The sequence below is a fragment of the Manacus candei genome, unplaced genomic scaffold (assembly GCF_025592945.1).
Source record: "Manacus candei isolate 608988 ecotype Guabito, Panama unplaced genomic scaffold, ASM2559294v1 h1tg000050l, whole genome shotgun sequence".
In the NCBI taxonomy this organism is placed as follows: domain Eukaryota; kingdom Metazoa; phylum Chordata; class Aves; order Passeriformes; family Pipridae; genus Manacus; species Manacus candei.
Window position 1 is genome coordinate 9,505,040 of NW_026138098.1, and position 18,993 is coordinate 9,524,032.

Sequence of the window (18,993 nt, forward strand, 5' to 3'; positions counted from 1 at the left end):
TCCATTTCATACGTGCTCGGTGCCATGTCTGAACATGTTCAGAAATTTCCTCCCCTCCTCATTTACCCTTCTTTCAAATCCTTGTCCTACAAATTTTACCTGGGATCAGAAAATTAAGATGAATTTGTTTCTCTTTCTTATACACACAGAGTAATAAAAAGACTTTCCAATCCAAATTCTGCACTTATGTACACCTGCATTAACCCCATTGTCTTCAAATTATTCCCTTAACAATGGCTGTGGGTTTGTACAGGTGTTGAACAAGCCTCGTAATTGGAATTTAACAAACAATTCCAACAGCAGGAGAAGAAAAAAAAAAGTGAGAATTCAGCTCAATCCTTGTGGCATTAGGTAACACATTTAAGGAGTGGGGGGGTGGAATGAAGGTATTTAGGTGTGTGCAAATTCTGACAGGCAACTCAAGTGATTTCCAAAAACTGCCAGTTTTCTACTGAGATCCATAAACCACAGCAACAGCAGAGAATCTAAATGAAAACTTGCTTCACATTTACACCATCTTTTCAGTATTCTCTTTAGCCTCCTTCCTGCTTCACCAAGTATTTTGTTTCCAAAATAAACTTCATAAACTTCCTCATGGCATCACAATTTAGACCATAATCCTACAAGCCCAAAATCCTAAACAGACCCACCTGGGCTGAGGACAAGTCTTCAGAGGGTTGATACTGAGGCAAACCGAGAGCATGTGCAGGATTGGGGCTGTGTTTGCACCACCAGCTCCCAGGAAGGGAAGAACTTCCAAAACACTTTTGCACTAAGAAACAACCCCAACATGAGGCAGAGAAGCAAAACAGGGTCAGGCAGAAAAGCAGGATTGAGGAAATGCCACACAACAGAAGACGACATTGGCTGCTCTGCACTGCCACCTCAACTATACCCAACAGCTGCTCTTCCAGGCCGAGCTAGATTTTACATCACTGTAAAATCAAATAAGCTTTCTGTTGTTGGCATGAGCTCTGGCTTGCGACCGTCACTTCAAATCAGCCTTCTCCAGCCCTCTTTCTCCATGTATCAAACCACAGCCAGGACATGGACTGCAGATGTAGTTAGGCTTTGTTGTGATGGATAACTTGGTCAAAACAGTCTAACAGGAAAGGTTATCCATCTGGCAAATTGATATCAGTGACTTTATAGAGCCAGCAATTACTCCTCAGCGATGCAGAATTACTACAGAGCACTCAATAATGAAGAGATGCCAGTTACTGACAAATTACCAAACTAAGAAATTAATTACCAGCTGAGAAAGTAATGCACAAGGGATAAGACTGAGAAAGCCACGTTCAGGAGAGGTCCATCATTTGCAACAAGTACATTCTCATCAACAACTAGTCCTGGTACAATTAGTACCACACTGAGTACTCTTTCAGGACGGCAGACATCACAACTGGTCTGCAAACCATCAATGGCTGAGACAAAATAGCATCATCTAAAAATGGAGACATTGTTCAACCTGACCATGACACTATCCAACACACAAACCCCATTCTATGCTCCAATACTGCAAAAGCTATTCAGCACTACTGCCAAGAAAATCATCATCTCCCAATTCCTTCTTGTGCCTACAAGACGACTTCTCCACGTTCAGAGAGCCCTCCCATGTTCATGCACCATGCTCACAGACAAGGCAACTGAACTAGAGGAGCACGTGCTCTGAGGAAGCACACACAGAAGTGTGCTTTGCTGAACATTAACAGGTATTTTTGCAATGTAAACTCCAAGACAAGTATTTTTCCACAGCTTTTTCATGCTAGGGCGTGACCTTGTGAAATAAAAAGAAATCTGCTTTTTGCCAAAACATAGAAAGATCTAGCCAAATTCTTCATCATCATTAAAGGGAAAATAATTGATGGGGGTGGAGATGAAGGGAAAAAAAAACCTACACAAAAACTGCACAAGACCTCTGAGCTACAATTTTCACAGCCATGACTATTTGCTTTAACCATATATCTGTAAATCAGCAACAAGACCTTCCTTTATCCTCTGGTCCATATATTAGAAATTCAGCGCAGATGCTGGCTGATCCTAGGTCTCCAGAAGAGAAGAGGGGAGGATGAATTAGGCCTACAACACTCAGAGGGCCCCAACAAAACCTCTGACCAGCCAGGTCTTCAAGGCAATGTGATACAGAGAAACACAAGACAGAGCAACATCAGCCTAAATGGCTCCTCTCTCTCACTCTCTCTCTCTGCATTCAGATGTAATGGTGAATGAAGGGAAGAAACATAACACTGACTAAATGATTAAGTAAATTAGCCAAGGTCATTACCTCCAAGCCTTTACAAAGAGGAGATCCTGAATTATTTGGGGGAGAACAAATAAAAGGCAATCACCAAACCTAAACAGTTATTTAAATGGAATCAAAATTACTAACATTACACCCAGGCTGATTACTTAAGAAACTCAAGGAGCTTAGTATTTTATTTTTCCTTAGAAGTAAAGGCATACAGGAAATTCAGCAGTCACATTTTCTTCCTCGGGCAAGAACACCCGCACTGCTCGCTCGCTCATTCACTCACATTTTTCTCTGTGCAGTATCTGACCAAAAGAAGCCCAGACCGAGTTCTCCAGACACTCCTGCTTATCACACGGCAACAACTCTGATTTTTACAGTTTTATTTGGCTTGCTTACAAGACTCAGTCTCATGTAATCCACGGGCCTGATCCTTCTCCTAATAAGAGCAATGGCAAAACTCCAGCTGATCAGTAGTTCTGGACAGACCTTGCAGTGCCAAGAGGATAAACTTTAAGGGTCTGAGCCTTATTCATTCACTTTTCTTGCTTCCACAAGTAATCCCTTTAAAAATAATGGGACTGCTCCTAAGAGTCAAAGATGCAGGACTGAATAAGAGCAGAAACTGATTGAGAAATATTTGGGGTTCCCCCTCCAGCAGAGCACAAGTGCATTCTTCAAAGCATCCTCTTATTTCAGTAAATCAAGTGACAGCATCAATTAAAAAAATCAGTAAATAAAAGCAAAACGCCTGAAAATGTCATTGGAGGCAGTAAGAAGAAACCCAAGTCCTTCTTCTTTTAAAACAAGGGCAATCAAATGATGAGTAGCTGAAAATGTGGCCACACACACACACTCCTTCATATACACATACATACACAGAGGCAGTTCATCAGAATTGAATTGGAGAAAGAAAGATGAATTTGAACCCTTTATCCCCTGTCCTTTATAAAGGCTGCCACTCAGTAAACGGAGATTGCTCTAATTACTGTGACAATTCTGCACCCCGTTCAAACAACTTTTGTGTTCTGGACAGGTTTCTCTGCGAGTTTGAAATTCTTGGCCTGAGAACCACTCTTGTCTAAAAGAGGTTTCTCGTTGCAAACGCAGAATGCAACACTAACAAGTTGTCCCTCTTTTCAGCTCCTTTCATTCTCCTCTTTTCCAATTGCCTGATTCAAGGCTTAATGGAAACTTGTCAAGGCTTTTCTTCCCACAAACCCTGTAGAGCCCCAAGGCAATCTGTGCACAGAGCAACCACAGGAATCTCATATTGACAATTAAAATTGAATAGACACCTGATAACTAAGTATACGTTCACGAATAATATACATCACATGCATGTACACAGATTTGCCCACACAACCACATAACCAGTCAGATACCCACGTTCCAGCACACCAGCAGCGCAGCAACACACCAGTTCCCATTCACAAACACCCAGTGACACCCAGATTCTAGTCTTCACTTTTTCATTTCGTATTTATTAAATTTAATTTCACATTTATGAAATTAAAAACAAAGTACTTTCAAGTACTGTAGTTGAGCAACAGAATTCAATGGAAAATAAACTAACTACATATACCAGGCATTTGGCCTTTAATAACCCTGGGGATTGCAAAGATATTTAGCTGCTATCCAGATAAAATAAGCTCTGTGGATATTTTTTACACAGCGGTTTTCTGACCAATGCAGTAGTTATGTTTGTGACTAGCTCCTGTAAGTATCTTTTTTTTTTAATTGTCACAGACATGTTTTAATCTACATTTTATCGTGTAGTTTAAGAAATAAGAAAAATCCCACAGGAAAATGTATGAGGGATTGAAGTAAACTGAGACATTGGGTTATAAGAATAAAAATCTCAAAGAACTTAACTTCCAGACAACTATAATCTGTAACTCCTTTCAAAGGGAGAAAACCTTCTTGTCAGTGTCCCAGAGAAAACAAAGGTAGAAACACTGACTGCCATCTTATTCTTCCGATGTGTTCATTCAAGGTCATACCTTCCCCCGGATTCTTTAATATTGGCAAACATTTATAATAAAGCAGTTTCAATAGCAGTCTGTTCAGCCTGGGTGTAGATCAATGCAGCATCTATATGCCGACTTCCAGACCTTGCCTATGTCAGAGTAGTGGTCCTTGTTGTATAAATCTCTTAAATCTAATTAAACCAATGCAAACCTCTTACTGTGTATGCTCCCAAACCAGTTCACTCATTTAACGAAGTTAAAATTATTCAGGCTGGGGTTTAAAGCAGTTCCAAGAGGACCTTCACTGAATACTTGCATCAGTTAAAAACAGAAATCAGCGTAGTGGCTGGTCTCCAGAACAGAAAAGCCTATAGCCTCAAACTTTTCCAGATCATGATTTAAGGAGCCACTGACTCTAGTGGAAGAGGTACGCCCCCACCTCTTCTTGCTCTATTTTTCCCTTTCTTAAAATAGGACTATTTGTTTCTATTGTATCAACATCCATATCTTCATATTCCCCAGAAAGTTCTTTTGCAGTATTTTCAGTCTGGCATTTTCTATTTCTACATCTATTTCCACATCTTCCTTTTGGACTTTTTTCTGGTGTCTCGGCTCCATCACCACCACTAGTGAATTAAAAAGCAAAGAATGATTTTGTTGTATACTAGCATCTTTCACACCACAGATAGTCTGGAAGGACATACAAAGCTGTGAGATAGATGCTGGTCAAGCACATTTCATTCATACTTGGTAGCCATTAGGCATGCAATCATATTTCCCACAGAGCCTAGGGCATTAAAACCTGTTCTGCCAAGAGGGGAGAACAGTTAAGCAAGACTAACTGTGTCAGAAGGACTAACAAAATGGTTATAGGACCTTCAACATAGGAGTCCGTCCTGAATTCAGCCTCACTCCCCACCTGAATACCTGAAGGAACATCTGACCCCAGAAACAAACTGCCCTCCCATCTTCTCCTTCCTCACACTTCCTTCAGCAAGCAGCACAAGCATTTCAAACAACACAAATCCATTCTCCACTCAAAGCCTACTTGGCTCCTATAATTTCTATCATTTTCCTGTCATCATTTCTTCCTTGCTGAAGCCAGCAGCTTATGAGTCAGAGAACAGTCATTAACTTTTACAACTTCCATACAAATCCACCTACTCATATTAGAAAAGCGGTATTGACATGCAACACAGCCTCAGACCAAACCCTGACCCTGCCAAGATGCTCCACACTTCTGTGAGAAAGTCAGATACTGCAGAAGCAGGAGCTCGTTCAAGAACGTACCATTGGAAACATAACCTTTTTCCTCCCCTCCCAAGAGCGAACAGCTATGAAGAAGCAACATATCAATACCACATTTAATTGAGTTTGGCTTTCTCAATACCTTTATCCACTGTTGAAGAACTTGGCCATTGGTTCAAGACACACGGGGCCTGATGCAAAGCCCTTCGTTATTAATAGAAGCCTTTTTTCCACTGACTTCAATGGATCTTGGACCAAGCCCAAGGAAGACAAGATTTCACAGCAGTAAGAGTGACACACATTCTCCACATTCAAAAAAAGAAAAAAAAAAAACAACAACAATACGCAGCATTTACGATGTCAATCTGTATAGCAGTTTTGTTTGTGTTTTGCTTTTTTAAAATAGGCTCTAGGCTGTCGGATTAATGCACCCAAAAAGTCTCTCTGAAGCTGGAAGGAATTACGGGCAGATACAAAATGCTATGGTGAGATACATAACATTCCCAGTACCTCCCTCAACTAGGATATAAAGGCATCCTCTACCACAAAATTGCTTGTAAGTTGCTGCAGCCACACTTTAAAGTGTCCCATCACTATAAACTCCTCCAGTAACAGCTACAATATTAGTCATGATGAATTAATTTATATTAACATGGCTATCGCGCGCATTTCCATATGAAACCCATTGTTCTGGAGCATTAATAAAATCTCACCAAGTGAAGTAACATGGTACCCCTATATTTAGTTTGAAGAAATTTAAAATAAATACGTTTAGAACAAAACTGCTAATATCTTCAGTTTATCATAATTGGCACAGCAAGCAGAAATCCAGCTATCTTCTCAGTACGTATTTATAGCATCCCCCGTTCCCATTCATTCCGCATTTTCTTAGAGAATCTGCTGTACCCTACATCTGCAATTCATTGACTTTACAATTTACCACATGTTGAGATGGAGAGGTCTCAGCTCCATTTGAATCACTGCACAAATATGCAAGTGATTTATCGTTTTAAAACTGAAGACTGCAGAAGAACGACTCCACTTTTCCTGAACATTACTCCTTCTGGCAGACCATGAACAATTACAGCGCGTACTAATTAAGCTCTGTAAATGTGCTGTGCCCTGCTAATGCCTACCAGGCCTCAAATTTAGTTGCATGAAGTCAAACTTCAGCCAGCGACTTAACTCATTCAGCACTGCCCAGTTGCCTGAGCGTGACCCCACAAAGAATAAGGGTCGAGGGTTTAGCCAACCTAAAACAAAGGCATGAGTCTGAACAGATTTTGCCGGAAAGAATCAGAGAGGAGGGGAGATGCTGGAGGGGGTGGGAAGCATCTCGGGAACGGGAGGAACATCCTTGTTGATAACCTGTTAAAAAGGTACAATACCACACCAGCTTTGCAGCGCTGCACTGGGGGATTCAGATCTGTCCCTGGGGGCTAATAAGTCACAGCGCTCCATTGATTAGGGAAATGCATAAAACCTTCAACAAAACTGTACAGCTATTTGTGGAAGAGCTGAATTGACAGCCCCCTCTTTTTTTAAAAAAGTCAGGTTTTACATGACTTGTAGAAGAAAAACATATGGCCAAAGCAGTGCAGCTTTCCACCACACACATAACCCTGCTTTTTTCTTAAATTAGTCTCCAAGCACAGCAGTAACCTAGAGGGAACCTGAAATCAGCTGCTGAAGAAAAAGCTAAAAGTAATACCTAGGCATATTTAAGTAATCATATTATCTTGTTAAAACACACACACCCCCAGCACAGACAAGACAGCAGCACTTCAAATCTGACGGTCCACTTTAGCAAAGCATGTGTAATGGGGAGTGAGCCGAGAACAACGAGTTTTGCTGAGCAAAGCACAGTTTCTCGGGCCCCAGACTTTCCTGACACTTAAGAGCCAATCCCCAGATCCCAAGCTTCCCCTCCAACCATCCGTTCAAATACTGGCGCTTTCCCCCTGCCCCCCCAAGTTTCTACAATTTCTCCTCATGCTCCAACATCCCTCCTTTGTCCTCCAATTACTCTCCAGTGGCACCCACTCTCTCTGTGTCTCCCCCCCAGTTAACCCCTCCCAAAACACCACCCTCCGAACATCCCCTCTGCTCCCCTCCACACTGACCTACACGTTGATCTCACATTGTTCCTTCCAGCAGGACACAGGGCTTCTCCCCTAAAAACTGCCTTTAACCTCAACATCTCCATTCATTCAACGCATATTTTTCCTTAACGTAGGTTTTTGCTGCTTTTTAAGAGGCCCTGTTTCATACACAAACCAGTCTAATGCATGTATTTCCAAGCATCCATCTTTTGCATAAAACCTGATGTAATTTTGTCTTCCCTCCCCAGCTCAGTGGCATGTCAGCAAATTAAAGGACATTTCCAGGTGTCATCTGTCTTTAAATGTTTGCTTGTGTCGGTATCTAGGAAATACTGCACAATATTACTGCTGAGACCTCCGCAAAGGACACGAGCTGTGCTAAACTTCCCTCCTTCAGCCTGGCTGCATCACCCACTGCCCAGCCTCTACAGCATCGCAAGTGTTAATTATAAACTTTGGAGCATCGTAAAAAAAAAAAAAAAAAAAACACAAACATAAAACAGCAGTTGGGAGGAGGAGCAGAAATATTCTTTACTTTTAGGTGGGGAGAGAAAGGATTTCCATATCTCCCCCACACACCCCCAGCACCACACTTCATCTCTCATTGCTTATAATTAGTGAAAGAAATTTGAGCCACTGCCAGTGTCTGTGGACCTTGGATATTATAAGGCCAGCGTGGCGTCAAATATCTTAACATTCATAAGTGTTATAGGCTGTAAATAAACCCCGTGGATTTATGACCCTGCGGTGCTTGCCAGCAAACGACTGTGGCACATTTCTTTCAGCAGACCTGTCGAGGTGCAAGTTTGCCTTTGGTTGTAAAATTAACCATTTCCTTCACAAATGTGCCCAATTAGAAGTCAAAGTTTTAAGGCTTACTTACATATTTGCCAGGACATGGGACTGAGGAGACACCAGGGGAACGCAGCTCTAGACTTCCCCCAAAACCTCACAACTCCCTCCAAAGCAAAATTTCTCACAACAGCCCCAATATGCAAGGCAAGTGTCTGGTTTCACCAAAAAACCCTGAAAAAAACCCAAACTGACAACCTGACCGCTGTTGCATTTCTATGTGCCTATCACCAGCCCTCATTTTTGGCTGCTTTGAGGCTGGGGGGAGCAGGCGTCTCCCCCGGGGCTATGCCTGGAGAAGGATCTCCTCCCTTCCCCCAGGATAATGTCATCTGCTTCCTGTGTAGGAGAGCATTTGCTAAATCCAGGTTGTCTCATGCTTAACTGCCAATAATCCAACTTCCACATAACTCCCAGACAGCTGGGAAAAGGTCCTCGGAGTTTTTAGTCATGGTACAGAAACACACGTCCACACTAAAAATCTGCAGCTGTCCTTTTTCTCTACACCACATTTTTTATCTGATTTTGGGGCCCAGTCATGAAAGTCTTGACAAATTTAAAACATTTTTACCTACATTCTGGTTTACAAGCGCCAATGAAAGCTACAACATGCTCCTTCCCCCCCCCTCCTCCATCTTCAGCTGACAAATCAGCACATATTTGCTTGAACAAAAAACGAAGGGGAAGAAGGGAAAAAACAAACCACCCCACCCCACTCAACATCCTCAGTCCTTGTATGAATGCATTCAAAAAACCTGGAAAGGCACTTACTGTATTTTTTTTCAGTACAGATCAGCCACTGGTGCACCTATTAAAATTGTTCGATTTCCAAAGCAAATATTATTTTTAATGAAGTGCAGTCCTGCAATTATCCTGTACACTCAAGTAACAGTACTGCATTATATTGTTTTGCAAGGTCCCAGAAACACGAAACTTTTCTCTAACTAATTTTCATAGCCCCCTAAAGAGAAATTGATGAAGTAAGCAATGCAGCATTTGCTCCAGAACAAAATCTTGGGGGGGAGGGAAGAAAAAAAAGAGACAGAAAACAGGGTAAAATTAAAAATAAATCAGCTTCTTTACTGAAAGTAAGTTAAAAACACGGTCTGTTTGCCACTGTATACCAGCTATGCTAATGCTATAGCAGAGTGATTCAGCAATCTACCTAATTAAGCACGAGGAAAGTTTCTTTATGGAGGTTCCATTTGATTTACACCACAGGATCATCAGTTCTTATTTAACAGCTTGTTTTTACACAAGTCCAGAAACTTTATTAAAAGCATGTCCACTCTTTCTTTTTTTTTTTAACAAAGCAAATAATTCACTCTCCACTGAATAGTTCTGTATCATAAAGTACCAAAGTGCTGACATATTAAGTTGTATCTACATTATTAAACTAGTTGGTGGACGTTAATACTATAATCCATACTGCAGACATTAAACCTCAACCATAAAGATTAGTAAAGAATTAATATTGTCACATCGAGACTGAAACCTTAACACTCCAGCCATAAATATTTCTGAAGGAGATGAAAAACAATTAGCATAAATACCAAAGAAGGGCAAGAACACCTGTTCTTTTTCAGGGCGATAAGCATTTTATTGTTCTCTATTTAAAATGTAATGACCTGTGTAATTACAGTAATATTACATTGTATTGCAAGGGCTTGGAATGTCACACTTTGAAAAGTGTTGTCAAAACAATTGGAGAGAGGAAAAGAAAGGACCACCATTAACCCTTCACACCCCAGGGTCTACAGCTTTTGTATTAGGAAGGATTATGTTGTTTGATAAAGGAAAACACCAATTTTTCGAGCCAATTAAAGAAAAAATGTTTCTTTCTAAACATAAAAATCGAGGCAAGGGGGCTGTTCTTAACCACAGCTATTCCCAACTCTCAAACTTCAGGACCAAACACAAGCTTACTCCTTCAGTCTCAGCCAGCAACAATTTAGGAGAAAGGAAGATGCAACAACACTATTAAAAATAAGAGCATCTGTCAGAAGGGTTTTCTTAAATCACGACACATCTATTTGCTCACCGAAAGCATTAACCGAGCTCCAAATTTAGGCTAAGAATTAAGTACACCACTTATTCATTTTCCAACTCTGAAAGGAAAACAGTCTCCTTTATTATCCCTAACAGGCAGCTACCCCACTGCCTCTGCAAGTGCAGGGATGGAACTGGCGCTCTCAGATGCGTCACTTCATTACTATTTGACAAGACCTCTACTTAATACACATCTATTCTTATAAGCAAGCCACAGTATTCTATCAATAGCAAGATAAATATGCAAAAAATCTCTGACTTTTAAAAATAAAATGATTCCTATCAAGCTTGAGAAATAGTTTGCAGTATTTAAAGCATTATCCTTGAGATAATAGATTATTCATCATAAGCAGATTTTATGATACTTCATAATTCTTCACATTCCTAAAGCAGTAAAGGAGAAAATGCTGCCCACAAGTTTGCTCTTGAACAGACAATTACAGGTACATTTACAAAACACAATAATCCCAAATAAAACAAAAATAACAAAAATCCAGGAAAAAAAAAAACACAACAAAAAAACCACACCCACTGACTTTTAAGATTCTACAACAGCAAAAGGGGAAAAAAACCAATTTTGCTACATATCTGCATCACCTCTTTACCTTGCATGCTCTGACACTCAACAAATATGGCTCCAGGAAAAACTACATAAATAAAAATAAAATTTGTAATTATGCAGAATCATCTATACCTTTCCACCCTGTATTTAAAAATAAAATAAAATCAAACAGGAGACAGAAAGATCTAGTTCATCTGGAATTGAAAGCTGGTACAGCAGAGAACTAGAATCCACCTAAAAATAGTGTGTGACAGACAACAGCTATCCCGCTGAATCTTTATAATATTCTGCTCTCAGGCCTAAATAAACAACTTTAATTTTTCCTGGCTATAATTAAGTGGCAGGCAAACAAACAAGCATACGGAATGTGAAAGAATAAGGTTAAGAAGATAGGAGAAGGTTGCTGGAGCCTGGATGTGGAAATAAGAAAACTGCCTATTGAGTGTGGAAATATCCTTTCAGAATTCATCTGATAACACAAGCAGGCCACCTGCTATACCAACAATAAACCAACCTGTAAGCTTTTGTACAGCACCTTTAATTCACACAAACCCAACATTCCTACGGAGGCCTTTTCTAGCTGTGGGGGAGCAAGGGGAGGAAGAATACTCCAGGAGAGCTAACTGCTGAAGGATCCTATCTCCACATGCTAAGCTAAAAAGGATTTGTAATAAAGGTAATGAGAAAAAAAAAGAACTGTAGTTGTTGTAAGAAAAATGCTTTAAGAAAAAGGCAGCAGAGGTGTGCTTCCTATTAATGTACACTTGGAACAGTGGAACGCACTGAAGGTAAAAAGGAGGAAAAAAAAGGAACACAAAGCTTCACAATTCATAATAAAGTGATCTGTAACAAAGATTGTTTTGCTATCCGGACTCCGGTACTTATGGAATTCGGAATTTATCACCACCATCCCTACACATGTGGGTGACTGTATTCAAAAGAAAAAAATATAATGCATTCAGCCCCTGAATTCCCCTCCCCATCATTACAATTGCAAACTGCAGTCACCTCTCTGCTACTGTCCCAGAAATCACCTCCTCGCAAAAAGAGCCTCACAAGCTTCCAAAACAAAACTGTACCACAGCCCTAAATATATGCAATGTCAGAAAACCTTCCTCACAACCTCCCTGTCACTCTGCATTTACTAATCTGTGTCTACTGACGTTTTACTAAGTGAAAACAAAACTGACCCGATGTTTAATATTTTAATGCTTTAAAACACTTGTAGATCTGATACACTGAAGTTGTCCAAGCCCTAAGTCATTAGTACGGCTTCAACATCTACCCAACAGTAGATCTATTATTGTAAATCGCTATCTCGTGTTACCACAAGGAAAAAAAAAAGTGTATAAACACACACGGTGATGTGGTGACGCTTCAGATTCAGAAACACCAAGAAGAAACAAAATAGCAATGCTAAAGCCATCGGTAGGAGTAAGTGATGTCTGGAAGTTCCAGTAGATTTGACCGTTTAAAATGAAATTTTTTTAAAACTCTTTTAAGAGGAAAGAAAAGGTGACACTTAAGAAATCTGATGTCAGAGCAGAGCACATCGTGGGTGACACTACGAGCGAGAAAATAGCTGGGACTGCAAACCTACCAGCACACCCCAAAGTTTCCTGGGATCTGGGCTAAACCTCGCTCTAGCTGCAGGCACACGCAGACCTGCATCCCTGCCACTGAACCCCGACTTAAGGAGCAGGAAAAAAAAAAAAAAAAAGAGGCAAAAAACCACCAACAAAAAACCGGACGCTTTCAGCAAACTGTTTTCCTGCCAGCATACTTCCAAGAGGAATTTTGCTCGACTTGTCTGATTATTTTTTGCGCCGCTGTTGTTGTTGTCAGAGCCAAGCGAGGCGAGTTGTTTCCGGACTCAGCCCTGTGCCCTGAGCCCGGCTCCCCCCGCCCCGGGGCCGCTCCCCGCGGCACAGCCCCGGCCCGCCGGGCAGGGCAGCCGCGCTCGGCCCCCGCACGCCGCGGGGCGCGGATCGGGGCAGCCGGACCGGGCTGAGCCCGGCTCAACTCGCGGCACCCGCGGCCCGAAGGGGCACAATGAAATCGCCGCTCCTGCAGGCCGGGGCGGGCGAGGGCAGGAGAGGGTTAAGGGGGAGGAAAGGGGAGGGGGAGCCGGCCCAGCCGCCACGGAGGAGGGCAGGAGGCGACGGATCACCATGGAAAACGAGGAGTTTGGAGGAGCGGATCGCAGGCTCGGCTGGGAGAAAATAACCCCCCTTCCCCAAGGATGGGAGAGAAGGGAAAAGGGGGAGGGGGAAAAAGAAAAAAGGCAACTCCTTGGGTTTTTTTTGAATTTGTTCCCAGTTTTGTTCTGAGGTGTTGTTTGGAATTTGTTTGCTTTTCTTTTCCCTCCCCACCCCCCGCAGGGGGAGGTTGCGAGGGCTCCAGAAATCTGCCCACAAAACTGAAAGTAAAAAAAAAAACCAAACAAAAAGAAAAAATAAGGAGGGGGGGGAAGGAAAGGAAAAAAAAAAAAAAAAAGGAGATGGCGAAGTTGTAAACAAACCCCCTCCCGCCGCGGCCCGCGGAGTTTGGAAAGTTTGCGGCGCGGGGGAGGGGGCGGCGGGCAGGGCCGGGACGAGCGGGGCACCGGGAGCGCGGCGGCGGGAGCCAGGGGAAGGACTGGGGTGGGGGGGGAGGGAGGGAAAGGAAAGAAGGGGGAAAAAAAAGGCACTTACCGTTCTCGCCGTCGGAGAGAGCGATCCATTGGGCAGATACGGGCTGCTGAGGTCGGGGATCATTATAAAGGGATAACCCGGGTATGGTGGGCCCTTAAACAACCCTCCATCTTGCCTCTTCGCAGCTAACATGGCGGGGAGACACGAGCGGGAGCGGGGAAGGAAGGGGGCAACAGGGGGAAAAGAAGGGAGGGAGGGAAGGAAAACTTTTTTTAGCAAGTGTCCCCAAAAGGGGAGCCGGGCGCCCGGCGGAGGGGCGGCGGGGCGGCGGGGCGGGCGGGCGGCGGTGCCGGCCGGGCCCGCGTACTCACCTTCCTCTAAACTTTCCCGGGATTTATCTCTGAAAGTTTCGGACCGAGGCGGGGGCCGCCGCTCCGCCTGGGAGCGAGCCGGGGGTCGGCGTGGGGCAGTTGGGGAACAAGGTGGTTGGGGTAGCGAGGATGTTTTTGGGGGGGAGGGGGTAGGGGGGGGAGAAGGGAGGAGAGGAGGAATGAAAAGCGAAGGAGAAGGGAAAAGGTGCGGGGCGAAGGTGGAAGGAGAGAAACAAACAGAACAAAACAGAAGGCATCGTTACAAGTTGGTGCCGCGGAGAAAAGTTGGTCGCCGGCGGGAGCAGGACCCGTCGCGGCGCCCCCGGCCCCGGCCCCGGCGCGGCCCCGGGCGGGCAGCGCGGCCCCCGCCCGACCGCCCGCCGCCCCGAAACGGCCCCGCGGGGGGCTTCCCCCGTACCTCCGAGTCTGAGGAGCTGTTTTGATTCGTTTCTGATTCATTGACGAGAGACGACTTGACATCAGCTAAATCCCTCTCCGCCGAGGAGTTCTCGGAGATCTTCTCCTCCTGCTCCCCTTCGTCTTTGAAAGAGATCAGTTCATCGTTGGCGCCCAGGTCGTCCCCTCCACCGCCGTTCAGCTGCGGCATTTTCCTCCTGCCTCACCCCACCAGCAGCAATTTTGCAAAAAGGGGAAGGGGAAAAACAAAAGAAGAAAAAAAAAAAAAAGGAGGGGAATGGGGGGGAAAAAAGGAAAAAGAAGAGGGGGGGGGGGGGGGAAAGTTTGCACCAAAAAAAGAAGAGTCCAAGGTGAAAGTTTCTTTTTTTCCCCTTCTCTTTCCTCCTGGGGAGGGGAAAAGAGGGAGGAGGAGGGGAGGGAAATGTCTCTTCTTTGCTCCTTTGCACCAGTGACTTTAGGCTTCTTCCTTTCCTTCTTCGGGATTTTCTCTTTCTTTCTTCCCGGGAGCTGCTCGGCGTGCGCTGCGCGCACACGCACACCCGCGCACGCACTCGCGGAAAAATTAATAATAATAAAAAATATATAAACCGTGGGGAGGGGGGGCTGCAGGGGGGTAAAAAAAAAAATAATGCAACAAACCAAGCCCAGAAGTCAGCTGTGACGGGGGGGCAGTCGCCGCGGATATGGGGAGCCTGTGCCGCTCGGGTTTGAGTGAGTTGAAGTTGGACTGAGAGCTTTTCAGTTCAAAGGCGGCGCTGATTGACAGATAGAAAAAGGGGGATCGAAATCCGGAGGAACGGAGAAGTCTGGGATCCGGGATTATTGACAGGGAGCGAGAAACACACCAGGCACTTAATGAGATGCAGGAGGGGGCGGGGGCTCCCCGGTGACGTCTGCATAAATAAACAGGTCTGGGGCGCGGGAGGGGGAGGAGGAGGAGGGTGGGGGAAGTAGGAAACTAACAATGATCCTTTTTGGCATGGGAGCGGGAACGCGAGGGGAGGGCCACGGGGGCGGGGGCGCCGCTGGGGGGGCCGGGACGCAAAAGGGGTGGAGGGTGGAAAAAAAAAAAAAAAAAAGGAAAATTTTTTTTTTTTTTAAAAATTGGTGCGCTGTAGCCCAGAACTCCGGGACGGGGGGAGCGAGGGGAAAAGCACCCGAACGGGTGTCCCTGTCTCCGCGCTCCGGGAGCGCCAACTTTTATATTCTGGGCATTAATAAACATATCATTCCCCCGAAGCCCGGGTTCTCCTGAAGGATGTGTGTGTGCCCTTATTATTTGGGTACATGTGACGGTAGGGTGGTGGGGTGGGTGTTTTTTTCAAACCGTTAACATTTTTCATGCTACTCGTTGGAGGTGAGAAACTCCAATCATAATAAACACTAGAATATAGTAAAAGCCTTTTTTTTTTTTTCCAGCAGCACTTGCTCCTTGCATTTATTATGGTTATAACACGCAGGATGAAAATGTGCGAGATCACTCGCTGAAGATCAGATATTTCCAAATTATCTTATAGTAAAGCATAATGTTTTCTGGTCCTTGATGTAAAAAAAAAAAAAAAAAAAAGAAGGAAAGGAATGTGACTGCTAAGAAGTTAATTAGCATGGCAGGACGGAGAATCAAGGACTCCCAGACTTCAGAAGTGAAAAGTTGTGGTGGCGTAAACATCACGCTGCTGGGGGGAATCAAAGTGAAAGCGGCTGGTCCCCGCGGGGGGGGGGGGGGTCCGGGCGCGGGTCCCCGCGGGGTGCGGGGGGTGCCCGGTCCGCTCCGGGGCTGCGAAAGTCACCGGCCGGGCTCTGCCTGCACGGCAACAAAATGGGGAGCAGAGTCATGCGGATGCAAGAAATGGCATCCGTTCCCCCGAATCTAATGTGGCGAGGGGGAAGGGGGAAACAAATTGATCTTCCAGCAGTGACAAATTGTAACAATGGACGAGTCAATTGGAAACTTTAACATGGGCAAGGAACAAAAGGAGGGGAGGGGGACTGGGGGGGTGGGGAAGACAGTAATTTCAATGGGAATTAGTAAATTGCCTAATGGAAATGGTGTTTGAAAGCAAGGGACAGGCTGTACTAAATAATCCAAACATTCCTCCAGAAATCTAACCTGCTGCTCATGCTAAGGGTCATTCAGCACATAGGGTTTCCAAAACAAAGCCAATTTGTCATGCAATATTTAGAGAGTTTGGGGGGTTCAGCTAAACTGTCTTGTATAAAAAGAATAATAAAAATAATAATACAGAGATCGACAAGGCTAACACGAATTCTCAGGCATTAAAAAGTTCACATAGAAATTTGCATACTAAAGGGAAAGATGCAGACAAAATAGAAATAAAAAAATCACTGCAACTTACAACTTTAATATTAATCAGTAAAGCAGAAGTAGAGTGAAAGGAAGCATGAAAAGAAGTAAAACAAATGTGTACATTTAATCAGACAGGATTGCATAGGACACAAAGAACAGGGCTAATTAGTCTCAGCAGGTAGGGACTAACCTTCAGACTTCATAAATAAATAAGTCTGTGAACAATGTCTAAGTGGGAATATGGAGACAGAAAAGGGATTATTTTAAGACACCAAGTAAAAACATGACTAATGAAATACTTCACTGTTAACTCAATGTACAAATGCATTGAACAGTTTCTTTTTCCACTGGTCTTTTGACTAACTTGCTTTTTACTTTCAGAGATTTTACTAAATAACTGTCTGTGGGCATGCACACTCCCCATTTGCCTCTGATTATGCACTTACTGTCTTTGCAAACTAGTGCCTTGCAGAGTGACATCTTAACAAATATTCTCCATTTTTGTTTGCTTTTTGATTTTTAAAATGCCTTTATATCCCAGAACAATATGAGATTAGAAATACAAATGTGACAGACTCCTATTTACTTTGCAGGGCCATGTGTTATAATTTGACCCAAATGAACAAAAACAGTTGCACAGTTTTGTTTTGTTTTTCGAAGACTTTTTCACAACCTGCTATGAATTTTTTCTTAAACAAGCACGCTTTTGCTTCAGTCCTGTTGTAGTTGCTAACTACTTAGTAAGCATTATCAAAAGCTGACGTGCAAGACAAGACAGACCCAGTTGTTGCCCAAACCTGGTTGCAGAAGGTAGTCCTGATTCTGTAGAGTGTCATACGTTCAAGTACCATCACTGACAGACTATTCGTGAGGGTGATGACACACCTGAACTACTCATGCAAGTAATGTTACTCACATGAGTAAATATTGGTAGAAAGGAGCTTGGCGTTGTTTTTCTCAGTGCCACGTGGTGGTCCTGGGTATAGAAGATGGCTCTGGAAAGCCCAGAGCTGTGGAAGGTGTTTCCTGGGCACGTTTTCACCCCTGGAGTTTTGCCACTGCAGTGGACTCAGAAAAGCCCCATGAAGGGCCGGGAAACTGCTTTCTAGTTTTCATGGCAACATCAAGTTCTTGCTTTTGGAAACTTCCAGAGGTTTGTTTTCAAACTGAAGCTTAGAGTGGTTGTGAAGTCCAAGGATTGCTGATGATTACTAAACCAATAGGGTTTAATTAGGTAGTACAAGTCACTTTGGATAATTTATGCACCTGATTTGTATCACTGCCCGTTATGTAACAGGTCTTGTTTCATGATGGGGGAAATGAGAGCTCTCCGGGGTCAATAGCATCTGTTGAGTAGTATGTTCTCAGGTGATACTTTGAATTAAAAAAGTATAGTGTGTAACAATGAAAGAAACAAAATATTAAAAAGAAAAAAAAAGGGCAAACTAATCCATGACATGGAAACTAATTTATTGTTTGAATACCTGATTTTAAGTAACAGCCAGCAAGACAAAGCCAGGTGCTCCAAGTTCAAGAGATGTTGGCTTTCTTGCCAAAGCTGACCTCTAGCACAGATGAAGTGCCCTTCTCCAGGGTTTTGCAACTCTGACAACTTGGTACAATATACCAAATGCTGAGCGATGGGGTTTGATTACTGACAATGGTGTCACCATTTTACACTTCAGCCCAACATTTTGCTCCCAAGAATCTTGCCGTCTCATGAACAAGAACAGTGAAAAGTCAGGTTCACCTGCCAGTTCACGTTGCCATGAACTGAAGAGGGAAGAGGTTGACTGAGGCAGCCAAGGAGATTTATTGTTTCACAAAAAATGTTTTGGAATCTTTAATGTCTCACCAGAGGCCCAAGTCTCTATCAGAGAAATATGGCCTGCTAACTGCCAGCTGGATCTCCTGGGTAATGTTTACATATTTGGGGTGAGTCATCTGTTTTCATGGGCTTCTCCAAAAGGTCCCAATGTAGGTTTCAATGTGTAAAATTCAAATTATTTATTTTGAAAAGATAAAAGGACTTTGGTTGACCAGGCTGGGATTTGAGTCTACAGCTCAAAGGAGTCCGTATGTTTACAAATAATCTTGGATCATTAAATCTGCTCTGAATGTCAAAAAAAAAAAAAATCAATATTGAAAAGGATCCAATAACTTGAAGCAAACACATCTGCCCAGTGTCTTACCAGTACTGGCTCTTCCAGAATTAGCAGAGGGGAAATTTTTT

General features: G+C 43.5%; 1 protein-coding gene across 25 annotated transcripts in view; it reads right to left on the minus strand.

The window, feature by feature from the left end:
* TCF7L2 (transcription factor 7 like 2) overlaps positions 1-15,271 on the minus strand; it is a 176,392-nt gene extending 161,121 nt beyond the window's left edge. For all 25 annotated transcript variants that reach the window (XM_051799888.1, XM_051799885.1, XM_051799880.1 and 22 more), the window contains exons 1-3: positions 14,454-15,271; positions 14,036-14,102; positions 13,725-13,849 (exon numbers count right to left, since the gene is read on the minus strand). In XM_051799888.1, the coding sequence (XP_051655848.1) occupies positions 13,725-13,849; positions 14,036-14,102; positions 14,454-14,642 (381 nt within the window). In that variant the 5' untranslated portion in view covers positions 14,643-15,271. The remainder of the gene's footprint in view (positions 1-13,724; positions 13,850-14,035; positions 14,103-14,453) is intronic.
* Positions 15,272-18,993: the final 3,722 nt, after the last annotated feature.